The following is a 17,602-nucleotide window of genomic DNA, read 5'->3' on the forward strand; positions in this document are numbered from 1 at the left end:
CGGCTGTCCTTGGAGCACACCATTATCTCAGCAGGCCTCTCGATGGAGACATCCACTCTAATATTCCTTACACTACAAGCTCTGGTATATCCTCTGGTCCCTGATGCAGGTTTCAGATCATTCTCTCTCACTTTTGTAAAAATTTCCATTCTTTTGGGCCTCATGAAGCCCAGTTATCCCCTAATTCTACCCTTTGCTGCCATCATTTACTGAACACTATCTCTCATTCACGAAAGGATTCGGCGGCCTATCTCAAAATCGTTAACTCTATACCTCAGCTCTAGATAGGGTACACTGTCCACGTGGACAACCCTTCAACATTCAAGTTACCTCTTCATTTCTAGCACCTTTTCTCCTCCACCTCACTTGGGTCACCTACTTCTGCAGCCACATCTGGAATACTGAATACCTGTCCTTTCTGAAATGACTAAAATATCCCATCCTCTGACAAGTGCCCTTACAGCTTATTTGCTCAGTAGCCCAACCTCTCTGTTATTTGATTTCAGTGGGATTTCCACTTTCTCTTTATGTCAACACTGTCTTTCCAAGAAACTTACACTGCAGATTATCCCTTCTCTCTCTTATATCTTCAAACTATCCTTCTTTGCCAGAGATTAAACATACTCCAGAACATTTATCTTAAAAAAAACCCCAAAAACCCTAAAACAAAACAACCCCCCTTTCTGCACTTTGTATCTCCTGCTGGTTATAATTCTCTCTTTTCTACCTCATAGCTAAATTTATTATAAAATATCTGGGCATTTTCTCTATTACTCATTTTTTGTTCACTCCTCATTCCCTCCTAAACTGTTTTCTGCCTCTACGTTTCCAGGGAAAGAGCTCCTTCTGAGGTTGTCAATGCCCTTCATTAGCCAAAATGGTCCCCAGTGGCTGAGCCCCCTTCAACATCACTGATACAGCTGATAGCTGCCTCCTCACTGAAGCAGTCCTCCTGTGGCCTCTGTGGACAGCATACGCTCCTCAGCTACCCATGGCCCCAGCTGTTCCTTCCTGGTCTCCTTTTCTGCTCCTCCCCTTTTACTCAACTTTCAAACAGCCCTGGAGTCCTAACAGGACCTGGTCTGAAGCTAACTTCTGTGTCTCTTCTCGGGTAATCTCATCCACTTTCACAGCCTCCAACATCACTTATGCCAGTGGCTGTGCTGCACAGCTGTACTTGAGTATCTTAGGCATTTCAAACACAGCATATTTAAATATACCTTCTTCCAAATACCATCTACTGGCAACTGTACTACTTATTATCCACCTGATTTTTGACTTCAGAAACCAGGGGGTCACCTACAAAGTCTGCCTCATCAACTCCTCCAGCATTCTACCTTACCATTCACCTTACTTTAAATATCTCATGACTAGATCTGCTTCCTTCTGTCTTCACGACCAGAAACCTAATCAAAGCCACCACGGCTACTGCCGCAGCCTCCTGAACCGGTCTCTCCAAAGTTTTTTCATTCTTTTTTATTCCTGCTAATCTAATTTCCACACTACAAGGAAAGGCATCTTTTAAAGATTCAAATCTAATCATGATACTTCTCTGCTTATAACATGTAATGCCTTTCTGTTCATATGAAAAGAAAATTCTCAAATCTTCAGATGGCCCCTCAGCCTCTGGCCCCTTTTTGGTTTCCAGACGCATTTCATTCAATTGTCCCTTGTGCCTTCTACACTGCAGCCACTGACTTCCACCGAGTTTCTTCTTGTCTCAGACATTCTATGTATTCTATGTATAGAATTCTGTGTATAGACGTTCTATGTATTGTTTTTTGCTGGTTTCTTTCTGGCTGCAGCCTCCTCCCCACTAATTCACTTCTCTCCTCACCCCAGCTGGGTTCATTCATTCATTCTTTGGACATCTATTTAACTGTCATTCCCTCAGAGGAGCCAGGTTTGATTTTCTTTTGTAGGGCTGATCATGATTCTAATATATCAATTATCTGTGTACTGTCTGTGCTTCCTGCTCCAACTCAAATTCCTTCCCCAACATCGCCAAACTGTAAAATCCACGGGGGCAGCAATCATGTCCGTTTTATTCAGAAATGTACTTTGTATCAGTGAGGCTCAGTACACTGCCTGGCACACACAATGTATCCAATAAACACATATGGTATGAATGAATGAATCAATGAATGAATGAAAGGAAGTTCATTTCAACGTCGGGATTCTGCTTATCTCAACACACTAGAGAGCAACGTGACTGACATTTTCAGGTTTTACTCAAATAATAGTAGGAATAAACAGCAATTACATATTCTTCAATTCAACCACACTTTTTTCACGTGGCGGAATCCTACCACCTGCCTAACTCCTCATAGTTTCAACCTGTAGTTAATTTTCTTCAAAAAATACAATCCTTAAAAATAAGGATTTTCAACTCTCAACTACTCCTTCAGGCCCCTATTCCCTGCTACAATCATATATTGATTTGTTCTTTGTCTAAGTTTGGTTAGGGAGGAAAAAAAAGCATGTTTAAGGAAGACAAAGAACAAAGAATTCTAGTAAAGGTTTGTTACCAAATAGATGCCCCTTAGACAGAAAATCCAAGTACAGATCCTATTTGGATTTCAAATTCTCGTCACTTTCTTAAAATTTTAGATGAAGCATGGGAGAAATTAGGAAAATAAAGCCAAGTTTTGGCTATATCATGAAATACCAATCCATGTCATTTGAAAGTATACTATCTCCCTTTTGGGTTACCTGAGTGGCTCAGTCGGTTAAACATCTGACTCCTGATTTTGGCTCAAGTCACGACTGAGTCCCCAAGAGGCTTCCATGATCAAGGGTCGTGGGATCGAGCCTGGCATTGGGCTCTGCGCTGAGCAAGGAGCCTGTTTGGGATTCTCTCTCTCCCCTCTGCCCACCCCTGCCCCCCAATAAGTAAATAAACATGAAAAAGAAAAAAAAAAGTATACTATCTCCTTCTTGTGACAGTCTTAATTTTAGCAACCACTGTATTTTTTCTTCCAATTATGTTGGGCTCACCCCTTTTCCCTGCTATCTAGGGTAAATGAAAGAATGAGGAAGAAGCTTTCTTTAAGTAAATCTCTAATTTAATCAGAGCTATATTTGTAGTAGACAGAAATATTATTGAAGATGATGGAGAACTGAAATTCTAAAATGTTACTTGCTTGCCACAGTGGACCTGACGATGGCTAGCCATGTTTGAAAAAGTGTTCTTGTGTTTCTCCCACACAGAAAGGAAAGATGGTAAAGCTGAGGCTTTTGGGCAGTGTTCCTACGGACAGGAACAGTGGTTTCCACATAGTCACTCTGCCAGCCTTGTTCTGATTTTGATGCTCTCACTGCTAGTTACGGATTCCTATTACATTGCTCTGACTATGCTTCTACACGTTCTTAACCTACTGTACCTTCACAGGGATGTCCTCTTCCTGGCTGGCTTTCTCTGAGGTGAAGACGTACGAGATTTCTTTGTGAGATGTGGTCTGGCGGCAGATGGCACACTTAATGGAGCTTCTGTGAGACCCTACGCTGTACTGTTCAATAATAATTGAAATGCATTCATTACAGAAGCAGTGTCCACAGGTCAGTACTGCCCACTGGAAAAGAAAACACACAGAACATACCTCAGTGAGATGCTATCAAAGATGTCTTCCAATGTATAAACATATTAAAAGGAGAAGGGAGTCATTTCACTTCCTAAATGTTTTAGGACATTAATATTCTTTAAGTCATAAATGCTAAGTTGTACTTTAAAATTAACTATTTTTTGGGGCGCCTGGGTGGCGCAGTCGGTTAAGCGTCCGACTTCAGCCAGGTCACGATCTCGTGGTCCGTGAGTTCGAGCCCCGCGTCGGGCTCTGGGCTGATGGCTCAGAGCCTGGAGCCTGTTTCCGATTCTGTGTCTCCCTCTCTCTCTGCCCCTCCCCCGTTCATGCTCTGTCTCTCTCTGTCCCAAAAATAAATAAACGTTGAAAAAAAAAAAAAATTAAAATTAACTATTTTTTAGTCCAACAAGAGTAAGCTTCCATAGTCTTTAGTTCCACTCACACTAACTGTGAGCATAACAGCCAGTCAACCATTATTTTCTAAGTTGGTGTTCTCATTTCGGTATTTAGGAAGAGTGCAAATTACTCTTAAAAAATTTTTTTTAAATGTTTGTTTATTTTTGAGAGAAACAGTGCGGGAGAGGGGCAGAGAGAGACAGAGGGAGACACAGAACTGGAAGCAGGCTCTAGGCTCTGAGCTGTTAGCACAGAGCCCCATGTGGGGCTTGAACTCACGAGCTGTGAGATTATGACCTGAGCCAAAGTTGGACGCTTAACCATCTGAGCCACCCAGGCGCCTCTGCAAATTACTCTTTTAGCACTGTAACAGCAGATATTATGGAAGGACTGAGAACAACATTAATTTGGGGATAATATCATCATCAGTATATTCTATATAACTCATTAAATGGATTTACAACTTCACATGTTACAGTAATCATTATATTGATAATGAGATGGGCTAGTCTCTCACATTTATTTTAAAAGCAGTTCTGGGGGGCACCTGGGTGGCTCAGTTGGTTGAGCATCCGACTTTGGCTCAGGTCATGATCTCGCAGCTCGTGAGTTCAAGTCCCACATGGGGCCCTCTGCTGTCAGTAAAGAGCCTACGTCTGATCCTCTGTCCCTTTCTCTCTCTCTCTGCCCCTCTCCACTTGCACTTTCTCAAAAATAAAGAAAACATTTAAAAAATAAAATAAAAGTGGTTCTGGATACATTAAAAAAACGTAATAAATAAATAAAAAGACGTTTTTGATACCCCTTTGCCCTATTTCAAGAAAAGTACAGTAATTCTGACTCTTGGAATATACCATGGAGACACCATGAGGGATGCAGAAGTCTGTTGGCTTTAGGTGAGATGTCAGTTCTGAAAGCTGTACATCTTATGCAAGTTATTTAACTTTCTCCCCTGGTGAACAACAACAACAACTGAGCAGTGTTATGAGTGACTAGGTCCCTAAGCACTAAGCTGTATTTTTCTAGGATTTGGACACATATGGATGTGCATGGAAAGAAGGTGCATGGGTGGGTCCACCTGAGGAATTTTGCAGGACAGACTAAGAAGCCCCTTAGGAAAGAATTCACAGTCAGGGAAGAGAAAAATGAGGCATATCAACTTGTTTTTAAAATAGTTTTTGCCAAGGGGGAGGGGCTGTTTGGGGCTTTACTGGCTGATGCTGTTCATGCCGTTGTTCAGCTGCACACGTGCTCTCAGGGACTCGTGTCATTCGTCAGGAGTTGAAGCTGCAGTAAAATTAAAGAGCTGTTTCATGCGCATTTCTGTAGACACAGCAGCACTCTGCTGTACCTGTGTGCCTCCACTGCCAGTGGGGGTGAAGGGCACTTCCTCCAATAAGAGAGCTTTTGTGGCTCATGACAGCTTCGCATGAACAGCTGAACAAGACAAGTTCACCTATATGTGCAAATCAGGAGACACCAGAGACACCTGGCGCTGGGGCCTCAGGGGTGACTGGAAGTTGACTGAACCAGCCCAAACCCAAGACCAGACAATTGGCAATGGCTCCAGGGATTATCTCTGGATAACCAAAGATTATCTGGATAGCCAGTTATCTCTGACCGATTCTCTAAATCAGGAGGGGAACAGGAGAACCAGGAAGCTAATCTAGATTTCCTACAGATTGTGGCTAGGAACAGAGTTAAAAAAGTAAAGTTTTGTTACTCTTATTATAATCCAGAATGTTCTCCTAAGTGTAGGAAATACAGCTTATACTACAATATGGGCTGTACTAAAATTAATGAAATAATGTATATGAAAGAACTTTAAAAACTGGAAATGTTTAAGACATAAATTAAACAAAATTTCTGATTCATCCAGTTGCATGAATCTCATCAAAACTAAAAGTAAAAAAGATACTACTTACATCATGATTCTTTCCATTTTTATCACTTTTATCACATTTTCACCAGTGACTTTTCTCAGAAATCACCAGGGTCTGTACATTTCTAGTCTCAGTTTCCGAAGTAGCATCTATCTATTTAAGATTTATTATCAATAAAATGTCCTTTAAAAAAATCTCACTTTCTGCATAACTTGTGTAAACTAAAAGGTACTTTTTTTCCTGATTATTGCTGGACAGAATGTGGAGCTCATATATTTAGCTTTCTACTCTCAGTTCATAGAAAAACAGCCAAAAATACTTTTACTCATTTCAAATTTTGAGGAGCAATTAAAATTAATATTGCATACATTGATTTATCATACAAAGTAGAAATTTATACTTTCAAAAATCACAGTTGGTAGGATAAAAGAATCTGAGGAAAGCTAATACGGTGCCATTAAGTTTATAGACATTTGTACACCAACATTCAAAAAGAAATATTCTTAACTGACATAATGGGCTTGTAAAAATCACATCTAAATTCCCCCAGGAGAGATATTATTTATACTTTAAAGCCTGGTATTACTAGATATTAATAATCCCAAGTAAATGCCATGTTACTATACCCTTGTAATACCTTACGTAAATCTATATATGCTATATTTCTGTACGATTACCAAATAAACATGTTAAACTGACAAAGTCAAATTACTTAGACTTGATCTTGTGACTGGAAACAATAAGCAAAACTATGCACCTTTAACGAAAAACATGGGGTTATTCTAGAAACATGTTTTTACCTATCACTTAAGGAGGAACACTGCTCAAGCATATGCAGCACTAAAGCATATCACCTAACCTTTGGCCCTGTCTTAAGATGGAGGGAATTTTTGCCTTGAATGTAAAACTGTTATGAGAAAAAAAGATTGTAGGTAAATGCCTTTGAAAGTGTAAAGTGTTTTATAAATGCATATGATATTTATTATTATTTCACCTGTTTTCCCAGCTGCCGAGCACAGATTGGACAAGGTTCTGGATTAATGCCTCCTGATGTTTTATCTTGAGACTGTTCAAAAAAATAAAAACTAGGTTAGTTGCATTTTAAAACCTGATATGCATTTTATAACTCATTTATAAAAGCAGATGCTGGCAATTTCTATTTAAACAATCTAGTAATTAAGGTGATTTAATAATATATTATTATAGGTGCCTGGGTGGCTCAGTGCACTGGTGCAGTGGGTAGCACTGACTTCAGCACAGGTCATGATCTCAGGGTTCCTGAGTTCAAACCCCGTGTCAGGCTCTGTGCTGACAGCTTAGAGCCTGGAGATTGCTTCAGATTCTGTCTCTCTCTCTCCCTCTCTGCTCCTCCCTAGCTCACACTCTCTCTCTCAAAAATAAATAAACATTAAAAAAAAACTACTTAATACTAATATTCCCAGGTTTTACAAATAACATTCAAGGAACAACAACAACAACAAAAAGGAAATAAATTGCATTAAAGTTTGTTAAAAGTTATCATATTACTATATATGTGACTATTATAGCAGGCAAAATGAAAAGCACAATGTGATATAAAAGGTAAATTCTCAAAATTTTATTTTCAAGCTAAATTTTGTTATAAATAAATATGTATTATTTAAAAAAATGTAATTTGGAATTCTGAAATAAAGGCTCCTTAAAAACTGGAAAGATAGTATTTATTCTGTACATCCACTGGGTTTGTGATCATAGACTTGGGAAGAGGCAGCATTTATTTACAGGTCTCCTTAGGTTTCTTTTCAGTATCTTTTGTAATCTCATTAGGGCAAAGCAAAATATCTTTGATTTGAGACTTATTTCACCTGGAAATTATACTGAAGTATAATAGTTCTCTTCAAAATCTCTTTATAACTATTTCAAAAATTTTTGAGCTTCAAAAGGGTCACCAAATTGTCAGGTTTTAATGCTGAGGAAACCATAAAAGAAAGTAAATGACTCACAGATCACTGAAGTTGTAAGTCTGTGGTTTCACTGACCAAATAAACATTTAAAAAAAAATTATTTTTGATTATCCTTTGACTTTTGCAAGTAGTTAAAAAAAAAAGGTAAATTGTGCATAGATTCAGCAACTGAATGTGTTCAAAACAATTCCTTTAACTAAAATATAAGTATTTTTTTAAAAAGCTGAATTATTCTTTTTTTCTATTTGTTGATTTTGGTTTCAGATAACATATAACAAACCACCTAAAATCTGAGTGGCTAAAACAAACATGAACTTCTCATGATTCCATAGGTCACCTGTGTGCTCTGGGACTGGATGGTGCACTATGGCGCCATGTTGATGTCTAGAAGCCAGAAGACTAGCTAGTCTGGAGAGAGGGCTGAGCTGAGGTTTCTGCTCCTCAAGAAAGATAACTTGTGCTGCTTCACATAGATTCAGAGTTCCAAAGAGCAACAAGGTTGGGAAAACTCTAATGTGCACATACTTTGCAAATCTCTATGCTTGTGTCACGTGGCCAAAAGTCAGTGCGGGAGTTTATCCACAGGCATGCATATAATAAAGGGCATTATGTAGCATTCTGTAAATAATTTATCATAATTTACAACATCTCTTCTCTTTAGATTTGAAGTACAATTACTATTTTTCCATAAAGGGCCTGGTTGGTTCAGCTGGTTGAGCGTCTGACTCTTGATTTTGGCTTAGGTCATGATCCCAGGGTCGTGGGATTGAGCCCTGCATCACTCTCTGCACTGAGCGTGGAGCCTGCTTAAGATTCTCTCTTTCTCTCTGCCCCTCTCCCCCTCTCATGCATGATCCTTCTCCCTCTAAAAAAAGAAAAAGGGCCTGGGTGTAAATACTGTAGGCTTTGTGGCCATGTGGTTTCTGTTGCAACTACTCAACTCTGTTATTGTAGCATGAAAGCAGCCATAAACAATATGTAAAGGAATGAGTGTGGCTGGGTTCCAACAAAACTTTATTTACAAAATAGGTACTGAGCTGGATTTGTCCCACGTATAGTACTTTGCAGATCCTGACTTAAAGTTATAAATTTCCTCTAAGCACACCTTAGCTGCACATTGTCACATAATTTTTAAAAAAAAAAAAAAAATTTTTTTTTTTAACGTTCATTTATTTTTGGGACAGAGAGACAGAGCATGAACGGGGGAGGGGCAGAGAGAGAGAGGGAGACACAGAATCGGAAACAGGCTCCAGGCTCTGAGCCATCAGCCCAGAGCCTGACACGGGGCTCGAACTCACGGACCGTGAGATCGTGACCTGAGCTGAAGTCGGACGCCCAACCTACTGAGCCACCCAGGCGCCCCCATAATTTTTAATTTTTATTTTTGTTCAGAATGTTTTCTAATTTCCATTGTGACTTATTTAACTCACGGGTTATTTAGGAGTGTGTCGTTAATCTCTGAATATTTGGTTCTTTACCTGGTTATCTTTCCATATTGATTTCTAGTTTAATTCCTCTTTAGTTAGAAAACATAATCTTGTATAATCTTAATCCTTTAAGAATCTTAAGAGTTGTTCTTTGAATCAGCAGAAGGTCTATTCTGGTGAGTGTTCCATGTACTCCTAAGAAAAGTGTACTTTGTATTTGCTGGGTATTACTGGTCTGTGTCATTTAGGTCATGGTTGTTCAGTGTTCAAATGTTAGATATCCTTACTGACTTTTTTGTCCATTTTTCTAACATATGGAAGAATCTTGTAATAGTTTAGCTCTGCTTACCTTCTTCCTCTGTGTTACAGTTATAGCTTTCAGAGTTCTGTATATGATGTATATCCTATACAACAGTACTATTGCTTTGCAGAGTCAATATTCTTTTTTATTTACCTACATATTTATGCTTTCTCTTAACCTGTGTTCCTTCCTGTAGTTCCCTTCAAACTGGGATAATTTCCCTTCAGTCCAAAGAACTCCCTTTAATATCGGTTGTGGTGTGAGTCTACTGGGAAGGAATTCTTTCAGTCTTTATCTAGAAACATCTTTATTTTACTTTTTGTTTACTTAACATAATTTTTTTTTTTTTTTACATTTATTTATCTTTGAGAGACAGAGCACAAGTGGGGTAAGGTCAGAGAAAGACGAAGACACAGAATCTGAAGCAGGTTCCAGGCTCCGAGCTGTCAGCACAGAGCCTGACATGGGGCTCAAACTCACAAACGGTGAGATCATGACCTGAGCCGAAGTCGGATGCTTAACCCAATGAGCTACCCAGGCACCCCTTTGTTTCACTTTTTAAAACAGTATTTTAAAGATGTTCTTCCACTGTTATCTGTTTACACAGCAAAGCTATGGAAACGTGGTAACAGTGGAATGACATCTTTAAAATGCTAAAAGAAAACAGTTTCCCTGTGTAGTCAACAGGAGAAGGTATACAGTCACCATTTTTATGGTGCTACTTTGAAAGTATTATTCTTTTTTTCTCCCAGTTCTAGTTGCTTAGTTTGTTTTTTTGTTTTTTTTTTTTTCATTATTTTTGGTTTCTAGCAGATTGATTAGGATACTCGTAGGTGTTTAAAAAATTATTTATTCTGTTTGGGGTTTTCTGAGCTTCTTGAATCTGTAAGATATTATCATATTACCTTTCAGTTTTGGAAAATTCTTAGCCATTATTTCTTCACGTTGCTCTAGTACCATTTCATCTCTTTCTCTCCTGGAGCTTCAATTACATGTATGCCAATCATATGACTTGTGTCCCACATCTTTCACTTTATGCTGCTCTTTTATTTATATGCTTCTTCAAACTGGGTATTATTGGTTGAACAATACTTGATTTCACTACTTCTGTCATTTTGTGTCTGGTCACCATCCAACGAGTTTTTAATTTAAGGTACTGGATTTTGCCATTCCAAAATGTCCATTTGATTCTACTGTATATATTCCAGTTCATTTTATCTATGTTGTCTAGCTTTTCCTCTCTTTAATGTATTAATCATAATTACTTTAAAGTCCTTTCCTGCTATGTCCACAATCTGGATTATTTATAGATCTGCTCTGACTGTCCACTTATTACCTTTTAATTACTGGTCACATTCTCCTGCCTTGCACATTTCTTGGAAATTCTTATTGTGTGCTACATTTTCTAGTTTGTTTATATACAACAAACTGAGATACAACAAACTGACAAAATTAGATGTTATTTTCCTTCACAGGGATTACCCCTCCCCCAGTAGGCAGTTAGGTTAAGGGGTGAGTGGCTACTCAATCCAATAAAAAACTTAGCTGGTTTTGGGGATCTGTTTTAAGTTTAGTTAAAAACGCAGGCCACTATGGTTTCAAATGTCTCAGTGGTTAAGACCTGTTATGTTCATTGTTGGCTCCTTGCTCTCTTGGGGACGAACTGTTTCCTGAGTGCTGTGAAACTAAGATTTCACTGTGCATTTCTACTTCAGGCCTAACTGTCAAGTGTCACTTAGCAAACGAGTAAAGTTTGTTGTGCATCTGAGGCTCCTCTAGGTTCAAAATATAATACTAACTCACCTGGCCATCAAAAGTACTACTGATTTCTCTTTCTCCTGTCTGAGTCCCTCTGCAATACTGACCTTAATCTCAGTCTGTACCCAGGTATGGCAAATGTTTTCAGGCAAGACAATGGCCAGCAATCTCAGCTAACCTAGAAAGAGCTCTTCCTTTCCTAGAACGTCATTTCACTCAACCTTTTTGCTTCTATAGGTCTCTACTGTCTTTAAAAACAAAATGTTACTAAGGTAATGGCAGGACATCACTGCTATTCCCATACAGAAGTAGCAGTCCTCAAATAAATAGGGTACTAAAGATATCATGTGGTTGCTTAGTATTCAGAAAATTTCTTCTGAACAACTTATTTTTTTAACTGAGATAATTGACACATATTAATTTCAGGTGTACAACACAGTGACTCAATATTTATGTACTGGAGACCTTCTTTATGCTTTGAAATCTTATTGGAAATTTACCAGTTTTCTCTTACTTGATACTGAGAACTGCTGATCATCAGTGTAACACGTTCATCTTTAAATTTCTTCAGAGCTCTTAAATGTATACCGCTCTGCTTTAAGTGATTAATTTATATTTTATTTCCCAAGTTTAGTTGACTTGCTAACTAACATCTTATTAAATCACTATTTGATCAGTGCTTATGATCTGTCTACATCAAATTACATCAAATCACATTAAGTTCCTTGAGGCCAAGGACCAACTCTGTCTATCTCAAACTGCTACTATAATGCATATATGTTAAATGGTGCTCAGTAAGTCCCTGCTGACTGCCAGAAAATTTTGAAAATTTGTTTAGTTTACTATTTTTATTTACTTTAACTAAACACAGTCACATAAAATTGGGATTATACTCCATTTATAGTTTTATTTTTTGTTTAATTGTTATTTTTTTCTCTCAACTTTCTTATTTTGAGAGAGAGAGCGAGTGTAATGTTGTAATAAATATCCTCATAACTAATTTACCCCCCAAATTTCTGTTTCAGGAAAAGTTCTAAGAATTACTGAGTCAAAAGATATGAATTATCTAAAATTGTTAATATATGTCCAAGTATTTTCGGGAAAGGGCTATATAAATTTATATTCCCATTGGTAATACACAAAATATCTATTCACTGCCCTTTCACCACTGTGGAGTGTTAAAGATTTTTTTTTGGTTTATTTATTTTTGAGAGAGACCAAGAAAGAGCATGAGTGGGGGACAGGCAGAGAGAAAGGGAGACAGAGAATCTCAAGCAGGCTGTGTGCTGGCAGCACAGAGCTCGATGTAGGGCTTGAACTCATGAGTCATGAGATCATGACCTGAGCCAAAACCGAGAGCTGACACTTACCCAACTGAGCCATTCAGGCGCCCCTGTGGAATGTTATTTTAAAAATCTTTCCCTATTTGGTGGCAGGAAATGGTATGAGCTTAATTTGATTTTCCTTCACTTATAGATTAAATGTTTTTTTCTTATATTATTAGCTGAATTGGGTTTTCTAGGCAGATTATATATTCTTACTTAGAACTTTAATTAAAAAAAAACCCATTCAACAAATCGATATCCTGATTTATATCCTATAACTATTACCTATTTCTTTGTTTTGACTTTCACATGTAAAGTGTAGAAATCTAACATTAAAAAAACTCACATTTATGAATAAGAAGAAATTTTTTCCAAATGTTATTTCTCTAGTGCTAGCATTTTGCATGAGACCGACTTTTAAGTTTTCTCCCATCTTTTTTCTCCTGCCAGGATAACAGCAGTCATCATAGTAATATTAGTAATAATATAATAATATTAATAGCAAAGACCTAGTAAGTGCTTAATAAATTAGGAACTGCTCTAGCACTCTTCCTATATTACTTTACACAGTCCTCAAGAAAGTCCTGCAAGATAATGTTATTATTCTCATTTTACGATGGGGCAAAGTGAGGTAAATAACTTAAAAGACCTACATGTAGAAAATAGTGGTGTCAAGAACCAAACCTGAACTGTCTGGATCCCAAGACTATCTTCTTAGCCACCGTGCTGTTTTACTTATAATGAATGTTCAACTTTTCATTTTATCACCACTGGGATTTACAGATCCACTTAAATGTATTTTGTATCAGTTTTCAGGACCAACTCTAGTCTACTGCTTTCCTTCACTTGTCCTATCCAAAAATCTATTGTATCTCTTTCTGGAAGGTACTGTCAAAAGCTATTTATTCTCACAATCAAATGGAATTACATTCATCAATGTCCAACACAGTATGTTGCTCACAACTGAGAAAATGTGTTTTGAATTACATTAAATAATTCATTGTTATATTTTCTGATTTAGTAGCCTTCCAAACATTTTATAATTCCAAATAACAAATTAAAAATCTATTTATGTATTAAGGAATGCGTGTGTGTATATATATCTATATACAGACATATATATACATCTATATATAGACGTATATATATAGATATATATAGAGAGAGAGAAAAAGAGGAGAGGGAGAGAGATTATACAATGTAATCTTTGCCTAGAGGTATGTTGTAATACTTCCACTATTCAAGGTTTTGAACTACAATCTGTTTACATTCTTCTATACTCTACAGTACACATCCTTTGTAGAATCTGTATAACACAATATCATCTGTTGTGATCTGTGTAGCTAGTGTAGATATAACTTGTGTTCTGACTGATACAATTAACACACACAAAAAAGACTGATTAAAAACAAAACGCTGTACCATTAATTGTGGGACTAATAGATTAAAAGGAAAGAGTCACTAAGGTTTACAGGTATACAGCATGGGAAAAAGTAGCATCTTTTAAACACAATACCTTCTCCAAGTTAGTTAGGTAAAGAAGCTGCCCAAGTTTCTTCTGAAGTTGTGATGTAGCAACAGCTTTATCATTTAGTAGTTTTATACGATTTTGTTCTACCTAAAAAAAACAAAACAAAACAACTTCTTTACTGTCTCTTAGAAAGATTTTATTCTATTAAACATGCACAATTCTTCCTCAATAATTTAAGGGTGTCCTATTTAAGCAAATCCATTGACATATGAAAACTCAAATTTGCAAAAACGGATACTAGATATTTCAAAAGGGCATCTCTCTCTCTCTATATGTTGCTCTACAGAAGACAAACTTCAATAAATACGAAGTTTCCCCATAAACTTGAAGTTGGATAAAAATCAACCCAAATTCTATTTATGTACCATTTTTCAGTAATACCCATGAGATAAAGAAAAACTAAGTGATTTGCTGCTTTGGTCAGAGCAATTTTATGAAACCCAGGCAGCCTCTCCCTGCACACACACACACTCATATCCCCACCGCCACCCCGTCCTTCTTTTGCCCCGTAGAAAATAGCAGACAGAAGATTATAAAAATAAGAGGAATTTGGTTACACAGGAAAAAATTACAATTCATGGTTTAAAGGCTGACACAGAAAAAAATGAGTATTTCTAAGTTTAACTAAGGTATAGTCTCCAAGCTTTAGAAAAGCAAAAAGATTTAAAAGATAAAACACATACAAGGAATAAAATTATAAAGGAAATAATATTTTAAATATGGGAGAGAAAATGTTGGAAGAGTCATTTTTTATTCCTGGGATATAAAGAGAGATTTATTAGAAGATAAGTTATTACTTATCTTATTACTGTTCATCATTAACAAAGGAAAATTGCAAAAAGAGGTTTTTTTTAAATGTTCATTTATTTTTGGGGCGCCTGGGTGGCGCAGTCGGTTAAGCGTCCGACTTCAGCCAGGTCACGATCTCGCGGTCCGTGAGTTCGAGCCCCGCGTCAGGCTCTGGGCTGATGGCTCAGAGCCTGGAGCCTGTTTCCGATTCTGTGTCTCCCTCTCTCTCTGCCTCTCCCCCGTTCATGCTCTGTCTCTCTCTGTCCCAAAAATAAATAAACGTTGAAAAAAAAAAAAAAGTTCATTTATTTTTGAGAAAGCGCATATGCATGTGTGCACGCCTGCACACATGTGAGCAGGGAAGGGGAAGAGAGACAGGCAGACCGAAGATCTGAAGCGGGTTCTGTGCTAACAGCAGAAAGTCTGATGGTGGGCTTGAACTCATGAACCATGATATCAAGACTTAAGCTGAAGCTGCACGCTTAACTGACTGAACCACCCAGGGGCCCCGCAAAAGAAAAGTTTTTGATTGTTCTTACAGAAGCTTTTTCTGTTTCTGAAAAAACTGAGGCAAGGACACAGGTCTAAAAACTGACTGAGACCACCTTAAGATTCTGACATACAGAAGGTGCTCAAAAAAACACAAATATGCAATCTGGAGAGAAACAAACCAAAATAGTAAATTCTACGCATATGTTAGATAGGATATTTCTCTCCTTGTCTTTTTTAACCTACAAAACCAATCACTTTTATATGGTTTAAACTAAGAGCAGAGATTAAACGCTTTCTTAAAGAAGAGATCACTGCCTTGACTCTCTCTTCTATGGGCCTTGGATTTTTGTGACACTTATTGGCTGTGCTCTTTTCTGTGATTTACTTGCAAATTACCTCATGTGGTTCAATGATATGAAGAACAGGTGGGTTGGGCTTTGGCTCCCTAGGATGACGCACTCTCAGTCGTTCTGTAGCCATTGCAAGTTCATCAATAGCAGATACACGATTCCTTAGAGCCATCCAATATTCATGAAGCAACTGAAAGAAAACACCAAGACAGTGGTATTTAATGCACATAATTAAGATTGGTTAAAACCACCGAAAAGTGCCATGATCAAAAGTCTTCAGTGAAGTCTAAGACATACACATTTTTTCGTTAAGTTGTGTCTAAGACACAAGCAATTTTGGGGCCATTTTTTAAGATGAGGACATATGACGGAATAACCTCCATAGGCCACAGAATAATACGGTGTCTTTAGAATCTTAGAAACAGAACACCCAAAGATATCTTGGTGGCACCATAGATCTTCGTAGGTCATTGTTAGCCTGGTGGAATCTTTATTTTTTTAAGAAATATTTTTATTATAAACTATTTCACATTTTCAAAATCATATATATATATATGTATATACATACATATATGTGTGTATATATGTATGTGTGTGTGTGTGTGTGTGTGTGTGTGTGTGTGTGTGTATATATATATATATATATATGAGATAATGAGACTACTAAAATACACAACTGAGTACTCAACATCCGATTTAAGAAAGAGCAATATCAATGCCTTGGCGAGCCTTCCCTCACATATTCTTCCCTCATCCCTACAGTGGACTAACCACTGTTCTGAACTGGACTCCCTCTTCTGTACTTTTCACTGGAGCTATACTAATCTACGCATTCTTAATAATTTGGTTATACATTTTTCTCAAATTATGGAAATGTATCAGTGTAAAATCTTTGATATGCTTTCTTCACTAACATTATGCTTTGAGGTAGACCCCAACTGACGTGTATAACAGTAGCTTATTAATTTGCATTGCTGTACGAGAGTTCAGTCTGCAGTGTTACAGAGAAAAAATTCACAAAGATCTGAGAAAACAGACATAGGAGGTCATCAAAACAAGCGCAGAGGAAAAATGCAGGGGCAATTGGATACTGTACAGAGTACTGTCTTCTTCCGATCACTTGCTATAATTAACTATGTTAATGTGCTTTTGCATTTAGAATAGTAATGTGAGAAGAAACAATTTACTATGAATCAATGATTTCAACTATAAAGGTATTATCCCCCAATTTACCAAACATATGAAATGATATTACAGACCACATATTTTCTCTTTCTGGATAGAAATTATTATCTTGCTTTAAAAGTCAAGATCTTCAGATTTTTAAAGAAATATATAAAAGGAATTATAATATTATAAATAAAACTGTTCTTTCATTTCCTCACAGATTTCACCTTCAAAGCAGGATAATGGATAACAAATCCAAATATAAAGAATAATTCAAAATCAATGAATTTTGGAATCTCATTTCAAGCAAAGTTGTAATATGACAAAATTATCAAAATATAAACATAAAGGGTCACTTTCTACTTTATCAACTGCAATGGTTTCCAGTGGTGTAGGGTGAGAAATATTTACTGTGTTCTTCAATCTTCGAAATTATTGGTGTTTGGTTATTACTCACAGAGCAAAAGCAAAACAAAACAGCAAAAACAAACAAAACTCTACTTTCACAGAATTGCAGTGTAAGATCAAGCTAAGAAGAATGAAACACTTTCACAGCTAAATTACAAGGCTTCATATCAATTTCATTTTAATAATGACTTTCTTTTAGTAATTTAATATATAGAAGTTCCTTATTTGTTCAGTACTATTGTATTTATTAT

At 37.1% G+C, this 17,602-nt stretch overlaps 1 protein-coding gene across 3 annotated transcripts in view; it reads right to left on the minus strand.

The window, feature by feature from the left end:
• SHPRH (SNF2 histone linker PHD RING helicase) overlaps positions 1 to 17,602 on the minus strand; it is a 94,346-nt gene that overhangs the window by 21,849 nt on the left and 54,895 nt on the right. For all 3 annotated transcript variants that reach the window (XM_047858412.1, XM_047858413.1, XM_047858414.1), the window contains exons 22-25: positions 15,823 to 15,966; positions 14,131 to 14,232; positions 6,855 to 6,926; positions 3,384 to 3,572 (exon numbers count right to left, since the gene is read on the minus strand). In XM_047858412.1, the coding sequence (XP_047714368.1) occupies positions 3,384 to 3,572; positions 6,855 to 6,926; positions 14,131 to 14,232; positions 15,823 to 15,966 (507 nt within the window). The remainder of the gene's footprint in view (positions 1 to 3,383; positions 3,573 to 6,854; positions 6,927 to 14,130; positions 14,233 to 15,822; positions 15,967 to 17,602) is intronic.

This window comes from Prionailurus viverrinus, chromosome B2 (assembly GCF_022837055.1).
Source record: "Prionailurus viverrinus isolate Anna chromosome B2, UM_Priviv_1.0, whole genome shotgun sequence".
NCBI lineage: Eukaryota > Metazoa > Chordata > Mammalia > Carnivora > Felidae > Prionailurus > Prionailurus viverrinus.